This window comes from Nomascus leucogenys, chromosome 3 (genome assembly GCF_006542625.1).
Source record: "Nomascus leucogenys isolate Asia chromosome 3, Asia_NLE_v1, whole genome shotgun sequence".
Lineage (NCBI taxonomy): Eukaryota > Metazoa > Chordata > Mammalia > Primates > Hylobatidae > Nomascus > Nomascus leucogenys.
Genome location: NC_044383.1, coordinates 70,542,629 through 70,559,642, shown reverse-complemented (window position 1 = coordinate 70,559,642; position 17,014 = coordinate 70,542,629). Strand labels below are relative to the sequence as shown.

Genomic DNA, 17,014 nt, shown 5'->3' with positions numbered 1-17,014 from the left:
TCTACTAAAAATAAAAAAAAAAAAAAAATTAGCCAGACATGCTGGTGTATGCCTGTATTCCCAGCTATTCAGGAGGCTGTGGCAGGAGAGCTGCTTGAACCCAAAAGTCGAAGCTGGCAGCAAGCTGAAATCGTGCCACTGAACTCCAACGTAGGCAACAAAGTGAGACTCTGTCTCAAAAAAATAAATAAATACAAAGTACACTTTGAATATAACTTTGCAAAATATCTTCTACTCTTTTAAAAGTTATATACAAATAATTTAACTAGTTTTAGATTATTTTCTATACTCAGCCCTTTAATATCTCAAGTGTTTGTGTCTTAGTTATTTCTTCTGTAAATTCTGATATTTATGTAGACTTTTCTATGTATTAAATATCATACATATCTATGTATATTTATGTAGACTTTTTAAAATCAATTTTGAATTAAAATTTTTATACATATGGCCATATGCAAAAATATATGTTAATGTAAACTCTCCAGTGTTTTCTAAGGTATAGTTTTTGGGGAAAAAAAAGTTTTTCCAAATTTATTACACTTGCTGGATTTTTCTCCAATATAAATTTCTGATGTTGAACAAAGTTGGTGCAACTGCTTCAGGGTTTTCCTCTAGTATAAAATGTGTACAACAAGATCTGTGATACAAGTAAATGCACTATAACCCTCTTTACATTTGTAATGTTTTTCCTCAGACTAGTCTCATTCACTTTAAAGGATTATATTTTCTACAAGATTGTTTGACAGTAATTGCACTTACAATGCTCCTATAAAGTATCAAATCTCTGTTGTTAAGATGTGAACAGATATTAATGGCTTTTCCACATTTTTTAAATTTGTACACCTTTTTTCAGGTATAAATGCTTTTCTATGCAATAAGGTGTCAGCATTGGTTAAAACGAGTTTTGCCACATTCTACACATTTGTAAGGTTTCTCTCTACTATGAATTTTCTATTTACTTATTTACATATTTTTAGACAGAGTCTTGTTTTGTCACCCAGGCTGGAGTGCAGTAGTGTGATCTCAGCTCACTGCAACCTCTGGCTCCCAGGTTCAAGCAATTCTCCTGCCTCAGCCTCCCGAGTAGCTGGGACTACAGGCATGCGCCACCACATCCAGCTAATTTTTGTATTTTTAGTAGAGATGGGGTTTTACCATGTTGACCAGGCTGGTCTTGAACTCCTGACCTCGTGATCCACCTGCCTCGGCCTCCCAAAGTGCTGGGATTACAGGCGTGAGCCACCACACCAGGCCTATGAATTTTCTTTTCTTTTTCTTTTTTGAAATGGAGTCTGGCTCTGTCACCCAGGCTGGAGTGCAGTGGTGTGATCTTGGCTCACTGCAAGCTCCACCTCCTGGGTTCGGGCCATTCTCCTGCCTCAGCCTCCTGAGTAGCTGGGACTACAGGTGCCCACCACCATGACTGGCTAATTTTTTTTTTTGTATTTTTAGTAGAGACGGGGTTTCACCATGTTAGCCAGGATGGTCTCGATCTCCTGACCTCGTGATCCGCCTGCCTCGGCCTCCCAAAGTGCTGGGATTACAGGCATGAGAAACCACGCCCAGCCTATGGATTTTCTTATGTTGAGTAAGTCTTGAAGACCGGTTAAAAGCTTTGGCACATTCTTCACATTTGTAAGGTTTCTCTCTAGTATGAATTTTCTTATGTTGAGTAAGTCTTGAGGACCGATTAAAAGCTTTGCCACATTCTTCACATTTGTAGGGTTTCTCTCCAGTATGAATTTTCTTATGACTACTAAGGTTTGAGGACTGCTTAAAGGCTTTGTCACATTGTTCACATTTGTAGGGTTTCTCTCCAGTATGAATTTTCTTATGTTGAGTAAGTCTTGAGGACAAGATAAAAGCTTTGCCACATTCTTCACATTTGTAGGGTTTCTCTCCAGTATGAATTTTTTTATGACTGTTAAGGTTTGAGGACTGCTTAAAGGCTTTGCCACATTCTTCACATTTGTAGGGTTTCTCTCCAGTATGAATTCTCCTATGACTAGTAAGGTGTGAGGACCGGTTAAAAGCTTTGCCACATTCGTTACATTTATAGGGTTTCTCTTCAGTATGAATTCTCTTATGTCTAGTAAGTGTAGAAGAACAGGTAAAAACTTTGCCACATTCTTCACAATTGTAGGGTTTCTTTTCAGTATGAATTTTCTTGTCTTGAGTAAGTATTGAAGAACAGGTAAAAACTCTGCCACATTCTTCAAATTCGTAGGGTTTCTCTCCAGTATGAATTTTTTTATGTCGAGTAAGTCTTGAAGACTGGTTAAAAGCTTTGCCACATTCTTCACATTTGTAGGGCTTCTCTCCAGTATGAATTACCTTATGTTTAGTAAGAGTTGAAGACCAGTTAAAGGCTTTGCCACATTCTTCACATTTGTAGGGTTTCTCTCCAGTATGTATTCTCTTATGGCTAGTAAGGGTTGAGGACCGGTTAAAGGCTTTGCCACATTCATCACATTTGTAGGGTTTCTCTTCAGTATGAATTCTCTTATGGGTACTAAGGGTTGAGTACCTGCTAAAGGCTTTGCCACATTCTTTACATTTGTAGGGTTTCTCTCCAGTATGAATTCTCTTATGGTTAGTAAGGGTTGAGCAGTGGTTAAATGCTTTGCCACATTCTTCACATCTGTAGTGTTTCTCACCAACATAAATTCTCTTATGGTTAGTAAGGGCTGAGGACTGATTAAAGGCATTGCCAAATTCTTTACATCTGTAGGTATTCTCTCTAATATGAATTTTCTTATGTTGAGTTAGTTGTGAAAGCATGCAAAATGATTTGCCACATTTTTTACACTGGAAAGGTTTCTTTCCAGTATGTCTTCTCTTATATCTATCTGCATTTGAAAATGCATAAAAGACTTTTACATATATATCACAGTGATACATTTTGCTCTGGGTAAGTGTCAAACATTGGTTAAGTCCATTATAACCTACTTTGTATAGCTTACAATCACCTACAGTTTTATAGCCTTTTCTTAATTGTAAGTTCTCATGTCCACGTTTATCATATCTCCTCAGCGTCACTTTTTCGAAAGAATCTTTTATGTCTTGCTCTGGCCGAAAGTCTTCAGCAAAATGAGAACACACAACTAAAATAAAATTAAAACAACAAATTACTTCACTTACTAGACTCAGATATATATATGTCACAAACAAAACCTCCAAAGTTATACAAACTACATAAGCAACACAGCATAGCAAAATACCAGATTCTAATTTCTTCATAAACATATAAATGTAACAAAGACATACGAACCAAAATATATTTGTGGATAATTTATCAGTAAGTTATATGTGTGCAATGCCCCAGGTGAGTACAAGGCAAAGAGTCACAGAGAATGAAAAACATTTCTGTTACATTTACCCAACACAGCTCTTCCTGTTCCCCAATAAAACACAGTGCCTTTGGAAGTAAATTGCCAACTCCCGGTTTTGTTTTTAAAAGACAAGAAATATACAGGCACACACATCTTTATTTCTGCTTCTAGGATATTACCAGATGCTGGATTTAGCTTCCCATAACATAAACTGCTGAAAGAAATGGTGGTATACTTTGGTCAGGCGTGGTGGCTCATGCCTGTAATCCCAGCATTTTGGGAGGCCAAGGCGGGCAGATCATTAAGTCAGGAGTTCAAAACCAGCCTGGCCAACATGGTGAATCCTTGTCTCTACTAAAAACAGAAAAAATTGCTGGGCATGATGGCAGGCACCTATAATCCCAGCTACTCAGAAGGCTGGGGCAGGAGAATCACTTGAACCCAGAAAGCAGAGGTTGCAGTGAGCTGAGACCGTACCACTGCACTCCAGCCTGGGCAACAGAGCAAAACTATGTCAAAAAAAAAAAAAAAAAAAAAAAAAAGGAAAGGAAAGGAAAGGAAGAAAGGAAGAAAGAAAAGAAAGAAAAATAAATAAATAAATAAATAAATGGTGGTATACTTTGCAATGACAGTTTGAGTCTTCTGAGACCAAAGGTAAATGTCACAGGAGTGGAGTGACTGCAGTACCACAGACAGGAACAGGTGTAGCAAGTGATTACTGACTATTAGGATGATACATGAATACAATTCTTTAAAAAATAAAAACAAAGTTTCAGACAAGACACATCCTAACCACATATTTGAGAGACTGCCAGAATCTCTAACCAAGACAACTGATTTCAGACTATGCCAGGACAAAGCTGCATTATCAAGATTGTGAGAGATAGCTTTTTTTAAATGTCCAAATCTCAATCAAAGATTACAATGTATACAAAATATTAGGCCCCATCAAAAAATTTATAAAATTTTTAGAAAGCAAAACCATTAAAAAATAGAGATGTAGAGATCAATTTTTAAAATTTAAGATAAATTGAATACTAAATGAGTAAAATAGGAATATAATCTACTACTGAAAATCAGAAAAATGAGGATAACAAAAATATTAAAATTATCATAAAAACAAAATTGTGGAGATAAAAAATAAAAAATAACTGAAAAATTATAAAAGTAAAAAAATATAAAAATGAAGTTCAACAAAGTAGGATACACATAGAAGATATTTATAACAAAACATATATAAGCACAATTGTAAAAGTCACAGACAAGAGAATCTTAGAAGCTGCAAGACAAAAGTGATGTATCACTTATAAGCATAGTCTCATATAATAATCAGTGAATTTGTCAGCAAGAATATTGCAGGTCACAAGTAAACTGTGTGGTATTCTCAAAGTCCTGGGGGAAAAAACAGCTGTTAAGTGAATATAATACAGTCAGCAAAACTGTCCTACCAAATTAAAACACATTCCAAAATAATCAAATCCTGAGAAAATATATTGGCACGGTATATACTCTACATATACCCTATATATCAAAGATGCTGAAAGGAGTTCCTGCTGCTGAAAATAACATGATACAAGAAAAAAACACAATCATATAAAAATACATAACTTTCTGGGAATGATATGCACACACACAAAAATTCCTTAAAATTCTTTATTCTATTCCTTAGAATTATTCCTTAGAATATTTTTATTCCTTAGAATTATCATAATGGTGCACAAAACATTTTAAATTATTATCTAAAAGTAGAAAGATAAAAGCATAGAAATTATTCTAGAAATCTGTTAATGAATATACAACATAAAAAGATAATTAGTAACATGAATAACAAAGTTGAGGGCCGATGTAATGAGGAAGAATTTTTTATGTAACTGAAGTTAATGTTTTACCAAAATAAAATATAGTTTTATCGTTGAGAGGTTTTAGGTAATACCCAAGGTACCACAAATAACACATCTGTGTAGACAGACACACACAAACACAAAAAGAAAGAATGAAAGCATATATCAATACAAAAATTAAAAAGATACAAAGCAAAACAGAAAGAGAAAATGATGGACAAAGATACAAAAATCAAATAAAACAATAAAATAACATTAGTGTTTTTCTTTCAGAAAATTATTTAAATATATATAAATTTAACTTTCCAATCAAGAGACATATTTTCAATAAAGGGATTTATAGGAAAAATTTTAAAAATCAAGATCCACCTTGCCTTTCTACAAGTCAGTGAAGATCTAATGATAAAAAAAGACTGAAAGTGGCAAAATGGAAATAGAAATTTCATGTAAATATTAGCCAAATGAGAGAAGTCAAAATAATATCACACAAGCTACTGTGATATTTTATATATAAAATATACTTAATTTCAAAAACTCATATTTTATAAAATGTACTTGAAGTTAAAACTCCAAAGAGACAAAAAACAACATTAAACAATACTAGATTCATTCACTGGAAACCTATGCCAAATTTGTACATGTGTGTGTCTGTGTGCATGTGTGTATCTCACATGAGGTTCCCCATATGTGCAGCAAATACTGACAGAATTGAAGAAACACATAGAAAGCAATATAATTAGCACAGGATATTTCAATACCCCACCTCCTGTAATAATAAGACAAGAGAGAACATTAGTAAGGGAACAGAGGACTTTAAGGTAATATAAAACTATTATTCCTAACAGAGGTATAGAGAACACTCCTAAACAACATCAGGATACACACATTTCTCAATTGCTCATATAAAATTTTTCTTGCTAGATCACCTGTTAGGCTAAAAAAGAAGTCTTAACAAATTTTTTAAAACTGAAATCTTACGGATTACTTTCTATGACCAAAACGGAATGAGAGTATACAACAACAATAGAAAAAACTAAAAAAATCACAAATATATAGGAATTAGGTTACAGTGAGCCGAGATCATGCCACTGCACTCCAGCCTGGGTGACAGAGAGACTCCATCTCAAAAAAAAAAAAAAAAGTAATTAAGCAACACACTCTTGAGCTCTTGAGCATGCTTAGTTCAAAGGTTTAAATAACTAAGAGTGTGAAGATATTCATACTACTCAATGTAAATTTACAGATTTAATGCAATGTTTTCCAAATTTCTCATTGCACTTTTGAAGAAATAGAAACAGCAACCCCCAAAGTAAAAGAAATATCAAGAGACAGACAACAAAGTACCCAACAATCTTTAAAAAAGGAACAATGTTGGAGCAATTACAGTTCTTGATTTCAAAACACATTACAAAGCTACAGAGTTAAAACAAACTGGCATGAGTATCAATGTGAAAAAGTAGACTAATCAAATACAATGTAGCACATATACAAACTTTCACATGTATATTCATATGAAGAGTCATTTTCACACCCATTATTATTGTAACATTGTTACTAAAGCCAATGGGTGAACCACTGCAAATTTCTGTCAGCAAATTATTCAGTAGATATAATTTGAAATTAGTATTTTTATAATACTAAAATATCACCCACGTTTGAGAAAGCAGGAAATATTCTAACAACCATAAAGATAAAGCTCAATGACATTATGTAAAATGAAATGAGCCAGCCACTTTGGAGAACATAAACATTCAAACCATTATTATAGAACAACTAGGCTTAACAGACTCCAACAAAACTTTCCAGCTGAGGCCGGGCATGGTGGCTCATGCCTGTAATCCTAGCACTTTGGGAGGCTGAGGTGGGTGACTCACAAGGTAAGGAGATCGAGACCATCCTGGCTAACATGGTGAAACCCCGTCTCTACTAAAAAAAGAAAAAGAAAAAACACAAAAAATTAGCCAGGCGTGGTGGTGGATGCCTGCAGTCCCAGCTACTCAGGAGGCTGAGGCAGGAGAATGGTGTGAACCCGGAAGGTGGAGCTTGCAGTGAGCCGAGATCACGCCACTGCACTCCAGCCTGGGTGACAGAGTGAGACTCTGTCTCAAAAAAAAGAAAAAGAAAAAACAACAACAACAACAACTTTCCAGCTGAAAGCAAGAGATTCTCTCCAGTCAAAAGCAAAATATCCTTATTAGCACCTGGTGTATTCTGTTAGGACACAAATCAAGTCTTACTAAATTTAGGAATATTGGCTGGGTACAGTGGGTTATGCCTTTAATCCCAACACATTAGAGACCAAGGTGGAAGGATCACTTGGAGCCAGAAGTTTGAGACCAGGCCTGGGCAACATAGTGAAATCCTGTCCCTACAAATAATTAAAAACTGCACTAGCCAGACATGGTAGTCCATGTCTGCAGTCTCAGCTACTCAGGAAGCTGAGATGGAAGGATCACTTGAGCCCAGGAGGTTGAGGCTGCGTTGAGCCAAAATCATGCCACTGTACTCCAACCTGGGTGACAGAGTAAGCTCCTGTCTCAAAACAACAACAAATAAATTTTAAAAGACCAAAATTACACACTGTGTTTTCTGGCCAAAATTAAATAAAACTAGGAACTAAAAGCAAAAGTAAAACTGGAAAATCCAAAAATATATGAAAATAGAACATGCTCTTCAACATTTTCTTGCTTAGGGGTCAAAAATTTATCTTTTCAAATATGTCAATACAACATAACAGTGATAAACACATTTAATATAATCCCTAAACAATCCCAATAGCACAGTTTTTTACAGAAATATTGTTTAAAATTGTAAAATTTGATCATAAACTATAGCCAAACACCCATGAAAAAGAACAAAGAGGCATTATACTTTTTGATTTCAAAACATATTAAAAGCTACAATAACAAAAACAATGTGGTACTGACAAGACAGATGAAAGATGAAAGAATAGAATACACAGCACAGAAATAAACCCTTCTGTGTATGATCTTCCACAAAACTGCCATGAGCACACAATAGAGAAAAGAAAATCTCTTTAAAAAATAATATTGGAAACTGAATATCAATATAGCCTAGCCAACATGGCGAAACCCCATCTCTACTAAAAATACAAAAAAAAATTAGCCAGGTGTGGTGGCATACACCTGTAATCCCAGCTACTTGGGACGTTGAGGCAGGAGAATTGCTTGAACCCGGGAGACAGAGGTTGCAGTGAGCTGAGACTGCACCAGTACGCTCCAGCCTGGGCAACAGAGCAAGACTCTGTATCGAAAAAAAACAAAAGAGACACTGGTAAAATAAAGTTGGGTCCTTTCCTTGAACCATATACAAAAAACATTTTAAATAAAATACTTGGATATTAAAAAAAAACAACAACAACTAACAAATCCCTTAGAAAAAAATATAGAAGAAACACATGACATTGGACTTGGCCGCATTTTCTTAGATACAATATTAAATGCATGAGCAACAAAGAAAATAGAAAAATTTAACTGCACTAAAAAATTGGGGAAATCAGAATAAACATTCAATAGAGTGAAAACGTCTCTTAGGAAATGGATGAAAATGTATGCAAATCACATGTGATATGATTTAATATTCAGAATATATAAACACCTCTTGAAACTAAACAATAAAGTTGAATAATGTGATTTTAAAATGGGAAAATAATTGAATTAAATTTTCATCAAAAAAGATACACAACTGGACAAAAAGCATTTAAGAAGAACACAAGATGACTAATTTATAGAGATATGCATGAAAATCACAATGAAAACCAAAATCACCTCACATCAAGAATGGCAACTGTAAATTTTTTAAAAAACACCAAATCTGTTGATAATGCAATGAAAATGAAACCCATGTTCATTGTGGAAAACAAGAATGGAGCCATTACTTTAAAATGTTATGTTTCTCAAATACTTAAAAACGAAAAAAAAAAAAATTGGACCAGGGAAGGTGGATCATGCCTGTAATCCTAGCACTTTGAGAGGCCAAGGCAGGCAGATCACCTGTCAGGAGTTCAAGACCAGCCTGGCCAACATGGTGAAACCCTGTCTCTACTAAAAATACAAAATTAGCCAGGTGTGGTGGCACGTGCCTGTAGTCCCAGCTACTTGGGAGGCTGAGGTAGGAGAATCACTTGAACCCGGGAGGCCGAGGTTGCAGTGAACCAAGATTGCACCACTGCACTCCAGCCTGGGTGACAAAGCGAGACCCCCGTCTCCAAAAAAAAAAAAAAAAAATCCTCTCACATACAGGCATCTTCTGTCTTACGTTTATATGTATATATATATATATTTATTATTTTTTTTTTTTTTTTTGAGATGGAGTCTCACTCTGTCGCCCAGGCTGGAGTGCAGTGGCGCAATCTCGGCTCACTGCAAGCTCCGCCTCCCGGGTTCACGCCATTCTCCTGCCTCAGCCTCTCCGAGTAGCTGGGACTATAGGCGCCCGCCACCACGCCCAGCTAATTTTTTGTATTTTTAGTAGAGACGGGGTTTCACCGTGGTCTCGATCTCCTGACCTCGTGATCCACCCGCCTCGGCCTCCCAAAGTGCTGGGATTACAAGCGTGAGCCACAGTGCCCGACCTATGTTTTTATATTTTTTAAGGATTCTACTTTCCCCTCAGTGATCTTTGTTCAAGCTTACAGTGAGAGCCAAAACCCTCTTCATGGCATATAATATACTGCATAATCTGACTGCTTTTTCATTGTTTTGGGGGACACACAAGTATCTGCCTAATTTTGAAAAACTCTTTGTTAAACTACTTTTTAGTTTCTCTTTTCGTATTATGTCTAAAATGTTTGAGAGTAGTGGTTTCTGTTCCAGTAGTGTTTTTTTGTTAATTTTTCTGCACATTCCATTATGTTTGTATTACTATAGTCTTGAAATATAGTTTGACATTATAAAGTATGATGTTCTTTTGCTTTGTTCTTTTTCCTCAAGATTGCTTTGGCTATTCAAAGTTTATTGTAGTTTCATGTAAATTTTAAAACTGCATTTCTGTGAAAAAAAAAAAACACTGAAATTTTCATTGGGAATTCATTGAATCTATAGATCACTTTGAATAATATGGCACTTCAAAATATTGTTTCAATCCATAGATATAAAACATTTTAAAATTTACATCTTTTTAAATTTCTTTCATTGATATATTTTTAATTGTAAATACTTTTTACCTCCTTGGTTATTTGTTTTCAGAAATTTATTATTCTAATGCTATTGTAAATAAGATTGTTTTCTTCCTCTCTTCTATCAAATAGTTTAAGTGTATGGAACCATAACTTATACTTGTATGTTAATTTTGTATGTTGCTAATACACTGAGGGCATTTATTACTTTAGACAGGTTTTAATGTACTGTTTATGGTTTTTTAAATGTAAGATTACATAATCTACAAACAGCAACTTTTTACTTGTCTTCAACTTCAATGTCTTTTTATTTTTTTTTTTTTTTTGAGACAGAGTCTCGCTCCATCACCCAGGCTGGAGGGGAGTGCAGTAGCATGAACTTGGCTCACTGCGACCTCTGCCTCCTGGGTTCAAGCAATTCTCCCTGCCTCAGTCTCCCAAGTAGCTAGGATTACAGGCTCCTGCCACCACGCTCAGCTAATTTTTGTATTTTTTAGTAAAGACGGGGTTTTGCCAAGTTGGCGAGGCTGGTCTGGAACTCCTGACCTCAGGTGATCCAGCTGCCTTGGCCTCCCAAAGTGCTGGGATTATAGGCATGAGCCACCGTGCCCAGCTTATTTTCTATTTTTTTGACTAATATTTATGCCACATACTTCCAGTGCTATATTAAAACAGAGGTATTAACAATGGGTACAATACAGTTTTGCATTGGTGTCTGTGAATTTGAAGAAGCAAACACCTCTTCAATTTTTTATAAACTGGCCTCAAGAGGTAAGGATCTTTTGTTGGGTCCCCAGGGTGCTGGGATGCCCTATGGATTTGTAGTAGAGAGGGGGTGTAGCTTGGTCACAAGGCTGCAGGGTCTGCACTAGGGTCCACCTTTAGTTGGCTTGTCACAAGGGGCTTTGGCAGTTGTTAATTCCCATTTTATTTTTCGACAGAGTGAATATTCTTCAGGACTTTGCTCTGTACGGCAGTCACTAAGACGGGTGTTTTTTTTTTTTTTTTGAGATGGAGTTTCGCTCTTGTTGCCCAGGCTGGAATGCAATGACGCGATCTCAGCTCACTGCAACTTCCACCTCCCAGGTTCATGCGATTCTCCTGCCTCAGCCTCCTGAGAAGCTGGGATTGCAGGCATGTGACAATCACACCCAGCTAACTTTTGCTATTTTTAGTAGAGATGGAGTTTCATGATGTTGGCCAGGCTGGTCTCAAACTCCTGACCTCAGGTGATCCGTCCACCTCAGCCTCCCAAAGTGCTGGGATTACAGGTGTGAACCACTGTGCCAGGCTGAAAGTTTTTCAGAACATAGTTTTTCAGAAAATATTTTCTTTGAAACATAGCTTCCCGAATCACATTGTAAGGACTGGCTTTCTTTTAGGCCTTGGGACCTCTCATCTGTGTTGTCTGTTGTGTTCACTCTCACCTACCTGGGGGTTCATCCACCATTTCATGTCGCTTTATATTGCAGGGTTCTTTTTCTTTCTCTAGACAGGTGATTAGGTCTGGCTTAGAAACAGCAATACCTGTTTTATTAAAAATAAAGAAGATGAATCTTGCTTATATTCTGTAATTACCAATTTAGTAATGTGCTCAGTAAAGAGGATGTAATAGAATATTCCAGTAAATTAATCCCCAAATAGCAATTTACAAGAGAAATTTCTAAATCTTTAGAAAATATTTAAAATTTTTAGGTTCTTAATTTCATTGCCCAGTACTACTTAATAAAAAATCGATTGTGACAATTAGATTTTCAGGTGTGGGCAACAATATTTTAGGCTGCTAAATTCCTGAAATTATCACTAATCAAGAATACATAATACAAATCAGCTCAGGAATATGGAAAGTTCAGGTGAAGATAAAACATCTTGAAGAAATTCTTTTCTACATGAACAAATCCCCAAACTCTTCTTTTTTTTTTGAGACGGAGTCTCGCTCTTTTGCCCAGGCCAGACTGCAGTGGCACTATCTCAGCTCACTGCAAGCTCCGCCTCCCGGGTTCACACCATTCTCCTGCCTCAACCTCCTGAGTAGCTGGGACTACAGGCGCCTGCCACTGTGCCCAGCTAATTTTTTGTATTTTTAGTAGAGACGGGGTTTCACCGTGTTAGCCAGGATGGTCTCAATCTCCTGACCTCGTGATCCGCCTGCCTCGGCCTCCCAAAGTGCTGGGATTACAGGCGTGAGCCACGACGCCCGGCCCCAAACTTTTTTTAAAAACAGGAATCTGAAATTCATTTATGCAAAGCATCAATTACCAAAAAACATTCTACAAAGAGGAGAAATGAAACATTTAAGGTATATTAGGAATGGTGTATTGAAGTTATTCTCACCTAGGAAGACCAAGTTTCTGTAGTTCTCTAACATCACATTTCTATATAAGTTCTGTTGTGCTGTGTCCAGGCACTGCCACTCCTCCAGAGAGAATTCTATGGCCACATCTGTAAATGTCAATGGTCCCTGAAACACACACATACACACAAACAGAAGGAGAGAGAAAGAAAGAGAGAGAAACATACTTACCAAGTGCCCATGGGTAGAATTTTTTATTTAATTCAAGGTGAAATGAGAGGGTAAAAGAACTGCTTCTGACTTATATGAGTGACTGAAATTATTCAATAAACTAATTTACAAACAGAAATATTCTCTATTCTCTAACTTTGAGAAAATAGTGGCATAAGATCCACAACATCAGTGCACACATGACATTTTTGTAAGTGATAAAGTATAAAATTAAGGGCATGAATACAAACATACATTTTTGAGTGCTATGTTTACATCTTTTTTTTTATTATTATACTTTAGGTTTTAGGGTACATGTGCACAATGTGCAGGTTTGTTACATACGTATCCACGTGCCATGTTATTTTGCTGCACCCATTAACTCGTCATTTAGCATTAGGTATATCTCCTAATGCTGTCCCTTCCCCCTCCCCCCACCCCACAACAGTCCCCGGAGTGTGATGTTTCCCTTCCTGTGTCCATGAGTTCTCATTGTTCAATTCCCACCTATGAGTGAGAACATGCGGTGTTTGTTTTTTTGTCCTTGCGATAGTTTACTGAGAATGATGTTTTCCAGTTTCATCCATGTCCCTACAAAGGACATGAACTCATCATTTTTTATGGCTGCATAGTATTCCATGGTGTATATGTGCCACATTTTCTTAATCCAGTCTATCGTTGTTGGACATTTGGGTTGGTTCCAACTTTTTGCTATTGTGAATAGTGCTGCAATAAACATATGTGTGCATGTGTCTTTATAGCAGCATGATTTATAGTCCTTTGGGTATATACCCAGTAATGGGATGGCTGGGTCAAATGGTATTTCTAGTTCTAGATCCCTGAGGAATTGCCATACTGACTTCCACAATGGTTGAACTAGTTTACAGTCCCACCAACAGTGTAAAAGTGTTCCTATTTCTCCACATCCTCTCTAGCACCTGTTGTTTCCTGACTTTTTTTTTTTTTTTTTGAGACGGAGTCTCACTCTGTCGCCCAGGCTGGAGTGCAGTGGCGCGATCTCGGCTCACTGCAAGCTCCGCCTCCCGGGTTCACACCATTCTCCTGCCTCAGCCTCTCCGAGTAGCTGGGACTACAGGCGCCCGCCACCACGCCCGGCTAATTTTTTGTATTTTTAGTAGAGACGGGGTTTCACTGTGGTCTCGACCTCCTGACCTCGTGATCCGCCCGCCTCGGCCTCCCAAAGTGCTGGGATTACAAGCGTGAGCCACCGCGCCCGGCCGTTTCCTGACTTTTTAATGGTGGCCATTCTAACTGGTGTGAGATGGTATCTCACTGTGGTTTTGATTTGCATTTCCTGATGGCCAGTGATGATGAGCATTTTTTCATGTGTTTTTTGGCTGCACAAATGTCTTCTTTTGAGAAGTGTCTGTTCATGTCCTTCGCCCACTTTTTGATGGGGTTGTTTTTTTCTTGTAAATTTGTTTGAGTTCATTGTAGATTCTGGATATTAGCCCTTTGTCAGATGAGTAGGTTGCAAAAATTTTCTCCCATTCTGTAGGTTGCCTGTTCACTCTGATGGTAGTTTCTTTTGCTGTGCAGAAGCTCTTTAGTTTAATTAGATCCCATTTGTCAATTTTCGCTTTTGTTGCCATTGCTTTTGGTGTTTTAGACATGAAGTCCTTGCCCACACCTATGTCCTGAATGGTATTGCCTAGGTTTTCTTGTAGGATTTTAATGGTTTTCGGTCTAACATTTAAGTCTTTAACCATCTTGAATTAATTTTTGTATAAGGTGTAAGGAAGGGATCCAGTTTCAGCTTTCTATATATGGCTAGCCAGTTTTCCCAGCACCATTTATTAAATAGGGAATCCTTTCCCCATTTCTTGTTTCTGTCAGGTTTGTCAAAGATCAGATAGTTGTAGATATGCGGCATCATTTCTGAGGGCTCTGTTCTGTTCCATTGATCTATGTCTCTGTTGTGGTACCAGTACCATGCTGTTTTGGTTACTGTAGCCTTGTAGTATAGTTTGAAGTCAGGTAGCGTGATGCCTCCAGCTTTGTTCTTTTGGCTTAGGATTGACTTGGCGATGCGGGCTCTTTTTTGGTTCCATATGAACTTTAAAGTAGTTTTTTCCAATTCTGTGAAGAAAGTCATTGGTAGCTTGATGGGGATGGCATTGAATCTATAAATTACCTTGGGCAGTATGGCCATTTTCATGATATTGATTCTTCCAACCCATGAGCATGGAATGTTCTTCCATTTGTTTGTATCCTCTTTTATTTCATTGAGCAGTGGTTTGTAGTTCTCCTTGAAGAGGTCCTTCACATCCCTTGTAAGTTGGATTCCTAGGTATTTTATTCTCTTTGAAGCAATTGTGAATGGGAGTTCACTCATGATTTGGCTCTGTTTGTCTGTGACTGGTGTACAAGAATGCTTATGAGTTTTGTACATTGATTTATGTTTACATCTTACAGAATGAGTTGTGTATATTTTTCAGATCAAAAAGACAAGTTGAGTTAGAATTTACCTCTCACATTTTAATGTGTTCAATGAACTGAAGATTTTGTTAATGCAGATTATTTTTTCAGAAAATCTGGAATAAAGTCTGAGTTGCTGAATTTCTAACAAGCTCACCAGTAATGCCAATGTTTTTGGTCCAAAAAGATTATTTTGTCAAATATTCAGTAAATGAAGGAACCTGTGTTTTTCCCAGTTTTTTTGTCCTGTAAACAAAGATGAGAGCTTTCATTTTCCAAAGACAGATATATGTGAAGAAAACCTATGGAAGAAGGGCAGCTGCCAGATTAAATGTGATGGCATCAGCTGCATAAAGATAGTTAATAAAGAAAAAATAATCAACTCTATAGTAAAATAGTCTGTCAGAGAGTTCTTTAACCAAGTGAATCACTAACATCAACTGCACTAGGACAAATTTTATGATGCGCTGGTGCATACAGAAAGACATAGCCTCGCTGATGTGATATTGCTACCTAAAAGTAAATTACAGTCTGAATTTAACCATAAAGAAAAGTCAGTTTTATTCAAAGTTTAAGATACTGATAACTCATGGGTTCTGTAAATTTTTTTTTCCTTTTTTTTTGAGACAGAGTCTCGCTCTGTCCCCTAGGCTGGAGTGTAATGGCATGATATCTGCTCACTGCAACCTCCACCTCCTGGGTTCAAGCGATTCTCTTTCCTCAGCCTCCACAGTAGCTAGGATTACAGGCACCTGCCACCATACCCGGCTAATTTTTGTATTTTTAGTAGAGATGGGATTTCACCATGTTGGTCAGACTGGTTTTGAACTCCTGACCTCAAGTTATCCACCCACCGCGGCCTCCCAAAGTGTTAAGATTACAGGTGTGAGCCACTGTGCCTGGCCAAGTGTTCTGTAATTTTTAATAGTGATTTAAAGTAGTCTTTTTTTAGCACTCTAGAGAACAGGTACCTCCTTATATATATGTATTTTAGAACTTTCTGGGTAATAAATGCCATCCTGTTTAAATAAGCATTTTTAAAATCCTGTTCTGCATAAAGCCAATGAAGAACACAGATGGAACCTCAACATTACATGTTCTCCATCTTTACTGAGGACCCCCACCTTTCCCCAATAGAAACCTTGAGTACCCACACCTCATGTTTCACAGCCACAAGGGAACATTTTTAATATTGCAGATTAATTTATAATCTTGGTGAGAATTCTGCATGGCATATAAAAAGCTATGATGTAGAGAATGTAGAGAAAGATCTGGTATGTAGGAAGGAAATATTTTTCAGAGACCCTTGACTATCATAAGAATTTTAAAAAGTAGTTAAACTCATTAGGGAGGAAAAATACAAGTAGAGAAGTAAAGGCTTGCAAGTACTAAATGCATGACAGTCCAGGAGGCAGAGTGGACACAGCTCTTGATCTGGGACATGATTAACTGAAAAATTGCCATTTATTCTTTTTTCCAATTTCTCTGAAATTCCTGCTCAGATGACATTCTCCAAACAAATTACACCTGCATCTTGAGAATATGCCTTTTAAAATGTCAGCAGCACCTGTTTACCTGCTACCACCACACCCACAGGCGGAAGAACCAAGACTTGCAAAAAAAGTCCACCCATTTCTGTTCTTAATAACAGAGGACATTTAGAGAGAACAATGCACTGCTCCATGGAGATACATTTCTTCTTTCCTGTCCTCAGGTGCCCTCCCCTGCCACAGAAAACAGCAGTTTCTGCTACAATATTGGC

General features: G+C 37.1%; 1 protein-coding gene across 1 annotated transcript in view; it reads right to left on the bottom strand.

The window, feature by feature from the left end:
- Positions 1–1,448: 1,448 nt before the first annotated feature.
- LOC100583910 (zinc finger protein 429) overlaps positions 1,449–17,014 on the bottom strand; it is a 34,906-nt gene continuing 19,340 nt past the window's right edge. The window contains exons 2-5 of the mRNA XM_030809440.1: positions 12,645–12,771; positions 11,742–11,837; positions 6,004–6,099; positions 1,449–3,104 (exon numbers count right to left, since the gene is read on the bottom strand). Coding sequence (XP_030665300.1) covers positions 1,474–3,104; positions 6,004–6,099; positions 11,742–11,837; positions 12,645–12,771 — 1,950 coding nt within the window. The 3' untranslated portion in view covers positions 1,449–1,473. The remainder of the gene's footprint in view (positions 3,105–6,003; positions 6,100–11,741; positions 11,838–12,644; positions 12,772–17,014) is intronic.